The following is a 15,430-nucleotide window of genomic DNA, read 5'->3' on the forward strand; positions in this document are numbered from 1 at the left end:
GTATTTTAACATAGATTTTTCATTTTGAATTGGTGTCTACCCCCTAGGTTTAACGCGTTTATAATTGTTGTGCTATACGTGCGCCTCAACTGTATGTTGAAAAATGACCATTCAACAAAGAGAAAGTTTGTCTTTATTGAGAAACGATAATATTGTACAGCCCTACGAGCTTCAGTTCAATACAAACATTCACTTGATCCGCACGTCTTTTATTTCTTTACTGAAGTCAATTAGATAACTTTATTTGACGTGTTAGGCGTCAGGCACTTACAAAACCTGCTTTGCACTATCTAAAATTTGTGATTTTTTCTTCTATTTGCTAACAAAATTGAAATGCGCATTTCCATATTCTTATGGTTGATTAGTGCTCTTCCAGGTAAAACAGTTCAGTGATTTTTCTTGAGTGCAGTTTTCAATATTCTTTGTATTTTAGGGCGACAAATCAATGCGAGGCGCCAAGATGCCCCAATAATCACCGCGATTAAAAATGGTATTTTGTAATGTGAATTGTTAATTATAGTTGTTTTTTCACTCTACAATTTATACGTGGCATTTTTCTGAGTTAAACACACTAAATTTGAATGCTGAATTTTTTTAGGAAACAATAAATTCCTCGAATTTGGATGATTATTTTTAAATCTTTAAATTCTCTACAATACAAAAATCACAATAATTATTAATTATTAAAGTACATTATATTGAGTTGAAACTAATAGTAGTAGTAATTCAATGCAGGAAACGAAAACATCATTCAAGATCTCATTGACGATGGAGCGGATGTCAACATTGCAAATGAAGATGGGAACATACCATTGCATATTGCAGCATCGAATGGTAATTGAAATAAAGTAAAATCAACTACAAGAAGTGAAATAAATGAATCCTTTCATTTAGATTTGCCGACGGTTGTTGAATTATTATTACGCAATGGTGCAAGTGTCAACGCTGTGAACAAACTGGGGTACACACATTTTCAGTTGTTATATTCAGTTGTTTAACCTTTATTCTCTACAGGTATACACCATTATATGTGGCTGCTGTGAATGGTAATTGAAATAAGACAAGACCTTACAATTCTAAATAAATGAAATAAATTTATTCTTTCATTTAGGTTATGAAAAAATTGTCGAACTATTAATTCATAATGGTGCAAGTGTAAACTTTGTGGACAAAGAAGGGTACAGTCCTTTATTTTCAGTTATTTCTGGAGGTAATTTAAATAAAACTAATCTATTTTGTGATTGCCAAAAGAATTTGGCTTCGGATACCGGCCAGTATCGTGTAAATCGATCGTCGAGACATACAACGTCTGCGCATGAAGAGAACCAAACATACATTATTTTTTTAACTCGTCAACAATCTTATAGGTGATGATAAAATGGTCGAACTGTTAGCTTACAATGGGGCAAGTGTCAATGTTGTAAATGGACAATTGATGGATACACCGACGCCGTTGCATTTAGCAGCTGTCAAAGGCAATTTAAAAAAAAAAAACACAAAATAAATTGATCAAAGTGAATTGAAACAAATTAATCCTTTCATTCAGGTTATGAGAAAATTGTTGAAATTTTAATTCACAACGGGGCAAATGTCAACAGTTTAAATAAAGACGGAAATACGCCGGTATATATTTTTCTTTATTGCAAATTTTTGAATATCTAGAAGCTCCTTTTAATATTGCTGATTCTTCTTATTGATCAACATTTTTTTTAGCTTCATATGGCTGCTCATAATGGTAATTTTGAAACACCGAAATCAATCAAGTAGAGCAAAAATCATTGAGGTGGTGTTCAAAAGAATTTCAATTGAATTCAATAAGAAATCATTGGTTTTATTCACAGGCAAAGACAAAGTTGTTGAAATTCTACTTCGTAATGGCGCAAATCGCAAAGTCACAAACCAAAAGAAACAAACCGCTAGAAACTTGGCTAGAGAAAAAGGTAGATGAATTGAATATTAACAATATTTCTTTGTAACGTAAATAATCCACTGTTTTCAGGTTACTCAAAGATCCTTGATTTACTTAGAAAAACATTCACTGCACAAAATGGTAACTACCAAATAAAATTCTAAACAAGCATTCACAAAGAGAATGCTTGATTCTAAACTCAATTGAAATTCGTCTTTTTTTCGAAACAGCTTGTGATTCGTATTCAAATCTTCAAACAGACGACACTTTGAATGACGATCCTGCAGAAGCTGCTGAATTTCCATGGATGGTAAACCATTTGAAATAATTCGTTTTGACGACAGCTAATATTCTACTACTTATTTCTTGTTAAGGTTGCTTTGGGCTACGTCGATGAAAAAAATAAAATTAATTTTAAATGTGTAGGCACAATTATATCAAACTTTTTTATACTGACAGCAGCACATTGTACAACATTGGCACGTCAACTCTCTGTAGTTCGAATTGGAGTGAGTGAAAAACTTTTGATCTCGATTAAGAAAGACAATTTTAAAGATTGACTCGTATTTTTTTACTTCTAACAGTTAAATTTGATCGACGACGACATGATGAATCCAAATAGTCCCCAAAATCATAATATAGAGGTGATTTATGATAAACACTTACGTATTGTTGAAATTATTATTTATTTACTCATAATCATTTTAAATAGCAAATCATACGGCACCCAAACTATTCATCAACATCATCGAAGAATGACATTGCGTTGATTCGAGTCACACGATCCATCGAGTTTTCAGAATTTTCCAGACCAGCCTGTTTACAAACACTTTCAAGTGACATAAATCCAAAAGCAAATCTCATTGTTACCGGTTGGGGAATGATTTCTACAGCGCGTAAGTTTGAACAAAAATATTATATTATAATATCAAGTTAATTTGCCATTTATTTCAAAATATAGGACGTAATAGATCGAATGTACTGCTCAAGGCCAATATGACAACATTGCCACTGGAGGAATGTAATAGTACGATTTTTGAATATAACCAACACCCAAATGGTGCATCTTTTCGAAATGGGGTCAGTGAGAGTCAGTATTGTGCACGTGATGTGAGAATGAAAAGCGATAGCTGCCAAGGATACAATGGTGGACCACTTCAAATCTATCGTTCTGATTCAAAAATAGCCAAAATTGTCGGCATCGTTTCGTTTAGTACCGGCTGCGAAACAGACAGGCTACCAAGTATTTTTACCAGAGTGTCTTACTATTTGGACTGGATCGAATCAAACGTTTGGCCAAACGGCGTCAATTCCACATTTAACTGAAGAAATACAGAAATAAAAACAAAAATATTGAATAATTACAATTTTTAAAAAATTATTTTATTAAAAAAACAATACGATTAAATTACGGTTTTTAAATAATTGAAAATGCTAATGAAATTGATTGTTTATTACGACGATGGTCTCCTAATTGGTTACAAAACTTAGTATTCGAATTTTCGCATTTATATGTCTGAGCGCTCAGCTCAGCGAATATATCACATTTCCGAACATTGGTAAATACAGAGTAACATACAGAACTATCGCCAGTTATAACTGAGTGAAAAAGCAGTAAAAAATACAATTTCACTGATAATGTGTAGTACTTGATCTTTATTTTCTGTAGTTTTGTTTTAATTTGAACCATCAATTGGCTGCAATGAACCATAAATGGGCATCTCAAATTCAATGTTTTTTTGTTTCGTTTTTTAGGAGAAAAGAGAGAATGAAAGCATGAGCATGAGTGTGAATTTATGTCACTTTCTTCAGGTTTATCTTTTTCAGCATTTGATTCCATAAATGATTTATTTAAATTGATAAATTTCTCGCGATCATCAGGTCATAAGATCGGAAATGGTCTCTGCAAGACTATTGAATAATGGGCGTGTCTCGGGATCGGATTTCCAACATGACATCATAATTTCGTATCTAAATTTTTTATTTCTTAGTCATTGTTATATTGCTTAAAAGATAAAAACCATTTCTAACTTACATAGATTCTGTGGCATATTCTAGTTTGCTCAATCTATTTCCGTTTTGGAAAAAGTCCTGCAAATATGTTAAAAGTGTCAATCATTTCAGAATATGGCTCCGATCCAAGTGAAAAAAATGTTTGGCTATTTTGGTATGATCACTACTACTACATAGTCCGGTCAAAATTAAGTTCATGAGAAGCAAATAGTCAAAATTCATAATAGATTTATAAATTCAATCGGATAGAAACAAAAGAGAAACATTTCAATTGAAATCGACTTTGTAACGACATAAATTGAATCTTTAAATCAGCTGAAAAATGACATTAGACAGTCGACCGGCGTGAAGTTGTCGCTGTTTAACCCCCTCTCAAAGCAATCGGCAGTGACTTTTTGTTTATCAACAATTTGCATGTTCGACATCCATCTGAAACAGCGAAATGATGACAATCAAAATAAATAATATAGATGCAGAACGCCCATTCAAACGAAAGTCATCAAAGAAAGTTAAAAAATACACAAAATTTGTAAAGTATTTTTGATTTTATTTTTCTTATTGAAGAAAGTTTGGTAAATGAAAAGCGTGTCTTATTAAATAACACGTCAAAATCATTTATAAATAAAACTTTGTAAACGCCGATCTGTTGTGATATGTTTGTTTTATATTATTGTGACATTGTATTTGGGTGTTCCACGCAATATAGATGAATTAAATTACGTTCAGTATATAAAAACATTTACATTTACATCTTAGTCACGTTCCGTGTGCTTACAAAAATGTATCATTTTAATGAATATATACAAAGAGTGATTGTGATTGAAAATTGGATCATAACATGAGTTGTGTGTCAATATTATGAACATTGTTTGTTAAAATATGAATTAAAAATGAGTTATATAAATATAAAACAGGACATGGGCAAAATCTGAGATTTCAGTGAATTGATTTTAATGCGGGTATCAAAAACAACATGAATTCCTTGACTCAAAACAATTCTAATTAAATGCGCACATTTACAAAGTCTAATAATCAAATTGAATTCATGAATCACGTTTTGTGCGCGAAAACAAAAAAAATCTACATATTATTCGAATTACCGTTTGTTTACATATTAAAAATCAAATATCACATTCAATTGGCGTGCATTGAATTGACTTGAGTTGAGGTAAGGCTATTGATAAGAACACACATTTTTTTTTTTTAAATATTTAGCACATTGGATTAAGTAAACCTAGTTCATAGGGCGAGATAGATTTGTTATTATGCCAATTTGTTTATTTAGATATCGAAAAACTTAGTCAACAAATCGATAATGAACACATTTCACATTCCGAATTTCTATTTATAGTAAAAAATACTTCAATATAATGAGTAATGGTGACGATTAGAGTGAAAGAATGGTGTACTTTATTTTATCGTAAATCAAAATGTAAAAAAAACATTATTTTTCGTTCTCAATTCATTCAATGCTGGTATTTTCGATACGAACGGATGAATGTTCTCTGTAAAAATTGAAATGCAAAAAGTAAAACAACAGCGCATACAAATGTTTATCGCAAAAAAAAGAATGCACCCTAATTAAATTGAACTGGCTTGTACAGATAAAGTCAACAGTTTACGACTCCTACAGGTATTCAAAAAGAAGAAAAAAATTCATTTGCATTCTTCGTCGATTTCATTGATTGATGCAACCATTATCAGCGTTGTTTCGATTATGGCTTTCTTGTTAATAATCGAAAGCCATAATTTGATGCTGTGCACCAGATTAAATGCTTCCGTCTCTGCATGTGTGCTCTCAGTCGCAAGTTCTGCGCTCGCTTTCTCATCAATAAACAGTAGAATGTCGATGCATACAAATACAACGGCCTTTTCACCAAGTTCATTGAAGAAACCGATATTGTTACACTTCTTTTTTTTTCAAATAAGTTTAATAACTGTCCACAAATACCGAATGAAAACATCGACACACAGAGAGATACACATGGTCACACAGTAAAAGAGATTGAGATTTCTGAGAAGCATTTCACATTGAACGAAACGGGTATGGTGTGTATCGGTATTTTTTTTTTGTGTTTTTGTGTTGCCGCATTGATGTTGTAGAAGTACAAAAATTTATGCCATCGTGTTGTTGTCTCGCTGTGTATTGATGCATACGAAGCCGTATTGCAAACGATTTAACTGGGTATCGTCCGGTGTCGGTCTCGGTCTCCATTTCAGTCGGTTTGTAAAACTCAGCCATAATAGAACTAAGCTCCATCTGAAACACGCGCGCGAACTTGAATACAGCCCGCTAAAACATTTAGCTGTGTGATCTTACAGAACGGCCAATCTTCAATCATAATTAGGTGAAAATTAAGTGTGTGTGTGTTTATATTTTCCAATAGAAAATTTTCAGAATTGAATTAAAAATCGTTAATAATTTGTTTGATTTTAAGGAAAAATCCTCATTTTCTCGAATTATACGTAATCTTTTGATTTCGAATGAAAATTACTCATTGCAAATCGGAAATTTTACATAGTCATCATTTAAGTAGAATTTTGGCCAGACTTTAAATTACGCATGCATTGATTACTCTTTGTTGATGACGTTTTTTGTTAATTGCACTTATTCACAATTTGGCAAAAACAAAACATACACGTTTCACTGAAACGCACTCGGAATAAAACCCGAATAAATTGTGTCGCAAAAATATTCATTATTCAAAGGATAAAAAAGTATAAAGAGCTAATATGTTATTGAATTTTTGAGTCAGTTTTTTTCTTTATTCTCAACTAACAAGTCATCGAAACGTGTTTACGTACGCTTAACTTTCGTTGAAACGAATTATTAATTAAAAAATAAATTGATTTAAATGGTTGTTTACCTCCAGCGTTAACATTGAGCCTAGTTCATTACTGCGTCAAGCTCAAACATCGATCAGAACATATAATGTTCACCCAGAGTTCACTGATTTATATCACCAATTGCCACATTGTTGTGCTCTCTCTCTCTCTCTAAGTTCAGTAGCGTCATTTAAATCATTTAGTTACATTGTTTTGAACAAACATCGAGATTTCATCATAAATTTTACAATAGAAGTTATTCTATCAAATCAATTTAGCTTTGATAACTAATCCACATTGAAGTCTAATCAGAATTCACATTTGATTCGGTTCAATAGTAATGGCTGAAAAGATCATGCATTGTTCACGCCCAAACTATCATAAAATGCATTATTTCCTACAAGACAATTTTTTTTCTAAATATGTTTAGAAAATGATAATATTTATGGCCAGCAATAAAACAGTATACGATCAAAACTGCTGACGTCTTGTGCTCTAGATTTTTGAAAAAACGACAGCTCATTGCATTTTGAAAAATGCAAAAGCCAATTAAAAAATTGACTGATAAAACTGTTCAAAAAAAGAATAATGAAAGAAAAAATGAGAAAAGAGATAGGAACTTGCTTATTCTCAAGTGTTTTAACAATCGCATTTTTTGAAGAGATTAAAAAATCAAAAAAAAATGAAAAAACACAGAAATGATTCAATATCAGTCGGTATCTAAGTAAATAAAATAATATTCTGAATTGTAATGATCGAAAGGCATTTCGAAAAATTCTGATTAAAAATGATAATGTGTCTATATCACCTCCGGTGATATCAATTGTTTACATACAGCAATTTTTCAAAAAATCATCATCATTTTTTCGAAAAAAGATACAATTACAAGTGCTTTTGAATTGACGCACGTACAATTCAAATAAATTAGGGTGCAGAGAAAAGCGAACACAATATCTCAATCAAGAATGGAATACATTTAAATTTCATCGAACTTACGTACGCAAATCGTGCATTATTTTACTGTCACAGATACCAAATCAGCCGATTTATTCACGTGTATTTAGATGCATAATTGAAAGAAAAAAACAAATACAAAGATATTTCATTCATCGATTTTGACTGATAAATCGAATAGAATAGTTGTTCTATATATAATCAATGAGCTGTCAATTGTTTAGCAAATAGATTTCATTCGAGCCAAGAGTTTGAATCATTGAACTCGAGTATTTTGTTCACTAATTATTCTGTTATGTTTATTTTGTAACTATAGCATTGCGGCAAGCGTGTTTTTAAATTCAGTAAATAGTCATGGGAAATGGGATCGTTTTTCCATTGATATAATCAACTTTTAACGAACGCGTTTCGTTAGTTGTTACAACAGCATCCTGCGTGGATATGTTTTGATATTACATCTTGCCATACGAATTCCCGTATATGTTAAATTAACTTATCAAGCAAGTCAGTACAATTTGCGTTTCAGCACATTTTTCGAAATGTCTTTTATCGCTCTAAAATTACGGTTCAAGAACTACAGTGATTTTTAGAAGATTTGGTTGACTTGAATTGTCTTGGATTTGTTACTGGGCAAATGATAATAACACAAAACCTACCAAAACTATATTTAAAATGGGCTTGAGAACTTTATCAATTCATATTTATTCGACGTAGATAGACCTTGAAAATTATTTAATCTAATTTTTTTAAAAAGAAATTTAGATGTTTTTTTTCAATTGATTTCCACCTGGTTCCGATTTAGTCACTTTTTACAACAAAACGGAACAAAACAAAAAATAAGGGACAGCCAAAGATCACCAGTATCAAAATATTCACGTAGATATTGAATAAAAAAGAACAAATACGTTGACTCCGATGAATAAATAAACGAAAAATGATTAAGAAAACACTTTTAATTTGAGTCTTGAATTCTTGATTTTATGAAATAAAATTTCTATTATGTGTTGACTCAAATTAATGGTGTTTTTTTTATCACTTTTCTTTTATTTATTTACGCAGATATTTGAATATTTTTAAGTTATTATTTTCGTAAATTCTAAATGGTTAAAAATTACTGAACGATAGCCTATCTTGGCCAATTTAGATGCCTACAGATAACATCAACCCAACGTGAATCAGAAGGTCACATGCACATTCCGGCACTATCAATAATTAAATTTGTCTCAATCAACTCCTTTCTTTCCGACCATAATTTCATACCGTCGGGATAGTTAAACGAATGATTTTATAACGCTGTGTACTGTATTGCATGTATATTATTATTATTGGTATTTAGCGTGTCGAATAATCGTTTGTTGCTATTAGAAAATTGCATTTAATTACAATAATTGAGCAACATGTGTATAAATCATTATTTCATTTTAACTGAATTTGAAATTTGTTCTGTTTCTGATAGTTTTTGTAATGGTTATGAAGTCGATAAGAATATTGTGTATCATTCAAATTGAACGTACACCTCCTGAATTCGTATTCATTTATACAATGTTGAAAACAGACATTTTGCAAATCATTCCAACTACTTCATGTCTTCATTATGTCATCTAAAGAGAATTCTAAAAAAGTTGAAAGAATATTACGCAAAATTGTTGACATAGTTAGATATTGAATTTCATTGGGAACATAGACAGTTCGTTAAAAATGTCATTCAAATGAATGATATGGTTCTATAATTTCAAATTTATGTTGAAAATTATCGAGAAGAATGAATAGAATGCAAGAGTGCTAATTGAAGCCGTACGTATCGAACAAAATAAACTTTGTTTGTTTATTACCAGTTTATTTCAACGTGTGCAAGCAATATAAAGCCGGTCTTCTCTCTGTGTGCTCAATTCAAGCACGTTTCTAGAGCTGATAAATGCTACAGCAGGTGCTTGATATAATACACGATAGTAAGATACAAACATAGCGGATTTTTGCTCATTACCATGGATCGTTCAGAGGTGCCAAATTCCAGTTCTCAATTGTAAACGAGAAAAACAAAATTTGAGCATGAAACCACTGCCATAGCTACAATGAACAATGATGACATGTGACTCGGCTCCTAGTACGACGTACACGGAAGAGTAACACATTTTTTCAGATGAGTAAATAAAGTGAAACCAGCCAACCGTATTCATTTTTATCTCAAATGACTAATTGCCAGTCACATTAAAATCAAACAAAGACGAGACTGTCGCATCCGCGGAGTTGATGATGTTAATTAATTGACACCAATTTTTTGCTATTTTTTATCATTTGAAAAGTTTTTTAATGACAAAAATGCTTTGATTTGATTGTCTTTGACTGAAATTTTTCTCTAGCAGAAAGTCGGCACAATAAAATGACTACTGTGTTTACGTTGGTCATCAAACATTTCTTTTTTTTTTTGTTCATATTTTACAAGAAAAGTTAGCCGTTTATCCCCGATAGTCGCATATACGCAAAGAAACTCTTCTAATCTACGGCTTTTATTTTCTTACGTGCATATCCATAATAACGAAGAGCATGATAAGTGTTCATGTGCAGTAGGGTGGAACATTTTTGGCACAATTTTATGGCCATTTCAGAAAACATGTCTTATAGTCCCCAGATTCAAGATATGAAGAAATTTTCAACTTGCGATTCCATATAAGACAGCGACTTGAAAGGAAAGGAGGTACATTTTACTGGAAAATCATGAAAATTTGCAGTGACCCAATCACCATGAAAACTTGTGTATCTTATTTTCTGACCAAAATAAGTAATATCACCAAGTTTCATGAAATTTCAACCAAAAATAAAGGTGCCTTCTATACAAAACTTTCGATTTTTTGTTTTTGAGAAAAAAAATAAAATTTTAATTTAATTTTCGAATTGATTTCTCTTCTTCTGAGACAAAGTTCAAAAGTTTATCGTGCTATGTTTGGAAAAAGTGATTAAAGCAGGTAGAATATCACCATGGAATTGGTTCGAAATAATTAGGTATTGAATATGTGCGTAAGACTGGCTATAATAAGCCATTTTCAGTTCAATGTCTTTGATACTTACAGCCTACACAATACGGTCAACAAGTTAAATATAAATTGGACGTAAATCGAAACAAAAGCCCAAATTCTAAAATTTGAATTAATTTCAGAAATCGACTTTGTTTTGGAGATAACCGCTCAAAATCTGTTTAATTAATGTTCAGTGTATTTCTAGTTAATTATTTCGAATTGTTTAAGTTAAGACATTCCCCTTGAAACGTGAAATATACTGCCCAGGAAATGGGCTACTATACACATATAAAGATATTTGAAACGTGAATTTCATAAAAACCAGTTGACCAATCTGCATCATATTACAATGTAAAATAATTATAATAAAATTCCAATTTCAGACTTTTTTTACAGAGAATTATTGGAAATATAAATTAAAACGTAAGGATTCGTATCTAACTTCATATCTATCACACATGCAATTGTTTGGACAGTGAAAGCTGTTGTATCTTAAAGAGCGTCAAAAAATCTACTAAATTCGATCTGTCAAAGTGAAAACAATTCTGCACACACAAGTTTTTTATTGCGATTAAAATGTCGAATTACGTTCCAACAAAACAGCATTTGCGGGAAGCAATGCTTTTGTACTTTAATCAAAAGAAAAGTGCTGCTGAATGTCATCGTTTGTTGTCGGAAACGTATCCCAAATATTCAATTTCAATAAGTGTATGTGAAAAATGGTTTAGAAGATTCAGAAGTGGTGATTTTGACACGGAAGACAAAGAGCGTCCAGGCCAGCCGAAAAAATTTGAAGATGAAGAATTGGAATTGTTACTCGATGAAGATCCATGCCAAATGCAAGAAGAACTCGCTAAATCATTGGAAGTTACTCAAGCAACCATTTCACAACGTTTAAAAGCATTAGGGTTCATCCAAAACTTTGGAAACTAGTTGCCGCACGAATTGAAACCGAGAGATGTTGAAAGGCGTTTTACCATCTGTGGAATGCTGCTCGCAATACAAAAAAGCAAGTCATTTTTGGATCGAATTGTTACGGGCGATGAAAAGTGGATCCACTACGATATCCCAAAGCGAAAAAAATCATACGTTCGACGCGGCGAACCAGGACCATCGCACGCAAAGGAAGATATTCATGGTTTCAAGGTAATGCTCTGTGTTTAGTGGGATCAAAAGGGTATCGTGTATAGTGGGTGAAACAGTCACAGGAGATCGCTATCGACTACAACTGATGCGATTGAAGCGAGCATTGGACAAAGATCGGAAAAAATGGAGGGGAAAACACAACCGGTTAATTCTTCAACATGACAATGCTCGGCCACATATTGCAAATGTCGTCAAACAATACTTGTCGACAATAGGATGGGAAGTTCTACCCCACCCGCCGTATTCACCAGACATTGCTCCTTCTGATTACTACTTGTTTCGAACGATGCAAAACGAATTGGCAGGCAAACGCTTCACTTCTTCGGAGGAAATCGCAAATTGGGTCGGTTCGTGGTTTCGTTCAAAACAACAACCATTCTTTTGGCACGGAATCCATGAATTGCCTGGAAAATGGGAAAAAGTAGTGGCTAGCGATGGACAATACTTTGAATAAAAAAATGTGTACCATCCTCTTGAAATAAATGCCCAATTTCAGTGAAAAATCCTTACGTTTTAATTTATACTTCCAATAATATATTTGGATCATTCATATAAAATGAGCATCACAACCAATTCATATTGAGATTTCATTTATCAGTTCTATGTTCACCTTTATTTGCCCCTAAAAATGTAATTTTTTTTCATTCTTTCTGTTTAAAATTCAGAATTTTATTGCAATGGAACTATCGCAACGTACGGTCATTGCATTTTTACTGACCATCGCATTATTGTCGTCTCGTAAGTTACATTAAATTCACTTTCATTTCATTAAACATATTTTATAGAATGAAATGACTCAATCAATTTCAATTTTCCCCCATCGAGCAGATCATCTAGCCGAGTGTCAGAAAAAGAATGCAACAATAAATATATCAACACATGATGCGCTTGTCGTCGTCGAACAGTTCGAAACATTTGCAGTTCAATTGAAGTTAGTTTTATAAATTAAGACAGAAAAACAACATCTTTCAAAAAATTCATAAACAATTATTTTTTTTTGTATTCAACAGTGGCCTCATCGATAAAGAAGTTAATGTAACACTTAAAGTGTCACACGAAGGATTAGTACAACTCGAACCGAAAGTGTTAAAATTTGGTCCGAATTCTGGTGGCTTAGCAAATGTCAAGATAATTGGACAATCGGCGGGACACGTTGAAATCACAGCCAGCGCAAAGCCAGACGATGCCATTGAGTACGAATATTTAACTTGAATATCTATTAATCATTTTATAACCACCGATTCATTTTTTATTTATTTAGTACGGAGAATCTCTTCGTTCGTGTTGTGGTGGCTGTTTCAACTGATTTGATAACGATTTCATCAGCCATTGGTTGGTGCTATTTTGTGGCGTGGTCAGTGTCATTCTATCCACAGATTTACACCAATTTCAAACGAAAAAGTGTAGTCGGATTGAATTTTGACTTTCTATCACTGAACATTGTCGGTTTTATTTTGTATGGTATGTTTAACATTGGACTGTATTTGGTGCCGGAAATTCAGGTAACGAAAACAACATGAGAATCATTTTGAATTTATCACTAATAAATTGAATGTTTCAGGATGAATATGCTCGACGCTTTCCACGCGGTTTGAATCCAGTACAATTGAATGATGTTTTTTTCGCATGTCATGCCGTATTCGCCACTCTTATCACAATCTTTCAGTGTTTCGCTTACGAAGTTTGTACCATCATTTGATTTCGTTGGCCGAGTGAAAGTTTAATCAATTCACATTTGTTTACATATTTAGAGAGCTGATCAGCGTGTTTCGATGGTTGGTCGATCACTTTTGTCATTGTTTGCTGTATGCGGAGTTCTCTCAGCGGTGCTAGCTACAGTAAAAATTATACATTGGTTGGACTTTTTGTATATTTGCAGTTACATTAAACTAACGATCACACTCATCAAATATTTACCACAAGTAACAAACAAAATTAACACGATTACGAATGTTTTTTTCTAAATTTGTTTTTTTTTTTTAACTTTTGCACAGGCGTACATGAACTACCAAAGAAAAAGTACGATTGGTTGGTCGATCGGAAATGTTTTGCTCGATTTTACGGGAGGCACTTTGAGTATGCTGCAAATGATGTTAAATGCACACAATTATGGTGAATTAGACAGTTGACTCCTTTGAAATCATGTTATTCATTGTGATTATTCTTTTTTGCATAAAATATTTAGATGACTGGGTATCAATTTTCGGCGATCCAACCAAATTTGGGCTTGGACTATTTTCTGTGATGTTTGATATTCTATTCTTGTTACAGCATTATGTTTTCTATAGGTTTGTAAATAAATTTATGATCATTCTTATTTTATTTCACATTTCACGATTCTATTTTGCACAAAACTAGAGAACCGAAAGACAAATTAACTGGACACGTTTGATGGACATTTCATCAAATCAATAATATTAAGAATTTTGTACTTGTAATTAGATTAAGAGCCAGCGTTTATAGATGATAGCGTTTTTCAAATAGTTTTCGTAATTCCAATAAAACGATTATATCGTAAATTAAGAATAATAGAAAGAAGAATAGAAGGAAGCAAAAAAAATCAAAACAAAGTTATGAATAAAGAAGCGGTTTGTCTCGATGGAGTTTTCCCTTTTTTCTTGCTTGTACACAATGCTAAACTATCTTCATATCGGTGCATTGACTTTCTACATTCGTTTGAAACATGTTTCTCTGGTTTCTCTGCTTTCTCTGCTTCCAAATTCTATGCTATAAAATCAATCTTTATTTTCGGTCAACTTATCTCTCCATAAGCAATGTTGAAGTACACTGACACAAAACCTTTATTTGGCTGAATTTTGAGATTCCGAGTAATCAAGTCATAGCTTTGGCTATATATAGCCCTAATTTTTCAACTTATTGAAGAAAGTTGCTTACTCGAGTAAGCGCAAGGTTGCTTCCACAGTAGTATAGAGCCAAATCGGCATATTCATGTAGAACTTGCTAACATTATTTCATAATTGGCCGCTTGGTTCCGCCACAAGCCGTTAGAGCTGAAAAACAAACATATTTCGCATTAATTTAGTTGTTATCTATCTTTGCTTTCGACATTTCGAAACAAATATTATTTCATTTTCATTTTCATTTCCAGAAATCTAGCTCCATATACGGAAATAGTTGGCGAAAACCATGAGCCAACGGAAATTACGGAAGAAAATGATGAAGTGTCAAGCTAAACGGGCGAGCTGTATTCAACGTTCGATGCGAACTTTCGCTGGAGTTACCTAAAAAAACTATTTTTAAGCTTTTGTTCAGACACTATCTTTTGTTCGAATAAAGACTGAATTATTAAAAAAACTACTTAAACTCATCATGACTCCATGACTTTTATTGTTTGAACAGCTTTTTCTTCCTCGCGGAAATAATCGCAATTTCGGAATTTATACGAATCAACTATCACTCTTTCCAATAAAAAAGAATAAAGGTTTTCATCATATTCATTCTTATTCCTTACAAAAAATCGAATTTCGTTTGCCTTTAATTGTTTATCATATTTAAATGAAATATCAATAATATGGAAATGCCTTCGTAATTTTAATGATATGAATGA

General features: G+C 32.4%; 2 protein-coding genes across 8 annotated transcripts; both read left to right on the top strand.

The window, feature by feature from the left end:
* Positions 1 to 175: 175 nt before the first annotated feature.
* On the top strand, positions 176 to 3,276 carry LOC116352067 (melanization protease 1-like). Its single transcript, XM_031784333.1, has 16 exons — positions 176 to 376; positions 434 to 490; positions 736 to 834; positions 895 to 961; positions 1,015 to 1,046; positions 1,112 to 1,210; positions 1,368 to 1,475; positions 1,547 to 1,623; positions 1,714 to 1,735; positions 1,842 to 1,940; positions 2,000 to 2,050; positions 2,140 to 2,219; positions 2,284 to 2,418; positions 2,494 to 2,553; positions 2,622 to 2,805; positions 2,871 to 3,276. Exons 1-16 carry the CDS (start codon positions 334 to 336, stop codon positions 3,233 to 3,235), a joined length of 1,578 nt encoding a protein of 525 aa, XP_031640193.1. The 5' UTR covers positions 176 to 333; the 3' UTR covers positions 3,236 to 3,276.
* A 1,079-nt stretch (positions 3,277 to 4,355) lies between these two features.
* Positions 4,356 to 15,196, top strand: LOC116352072 (cystinosin homolog). Of its 7 annotated transcripts, none has more exons than XM_031784340.1 (10): positions 4,356 to 4,451; positions 12,528 to 12,600; positions 12,691 to 12,793; positions 12,873 to 13,055; positions 13,124 to 13,364; positions 13,424 to 13,543; positions 13,614 to 13,784; positions 13,857 to 13,974; positions 14,048 to 14,150; positions 14,972 to 15,196. In XM_031784340.1, the coding sequence occupies exons 1-10, from the start codon at positions 4,365 to 4,367 to the stop codon at positions 15,054 to 15,056; spliced, it is 1,284 nt and encodes a 427-aa protein (XP_031640200.1). In that variant the 5' UTR covers positions 4,356 to 4,364; the 3' UTR covers positions 15,057 to 15,196. The 7 variants fall into 7 exon arrangements, with proteins under 7 accessions (XP_031640200.1, XP_031640201.1, XP_031640202.1 ...); XM_031784341.1 differs by lacking the exon at positions 14,972 to 15,196 and adding an exon at positions 14,221 to 14,465; XM_031784342.1 differs by lacking the exon at positions 4,356 to 4,451 and adding an exon at positions 4,602 to 4,881.
* Positions 15,197 to 15,430: the final 234 nt, after the last annotated feature.

The sequence above is a fragment of the Contarinia nasturtii genome, unplaced genomic scaffold (genome assembly GCF_009176525.2).
Source record: "Contarinia nasturtii isolate CC-2019 unplaced genomic scaffold, AAFC_CNas_1.1 Cnas_scaffold_187, whole genome shotgun sequence".
Classification (NCBI taxonomy): Eukaryota; Metazoa; Arthropoda; class Insecta; order Diptera; family Cecidomyiidae; genus Contarinia; species Contarinia nasturtii.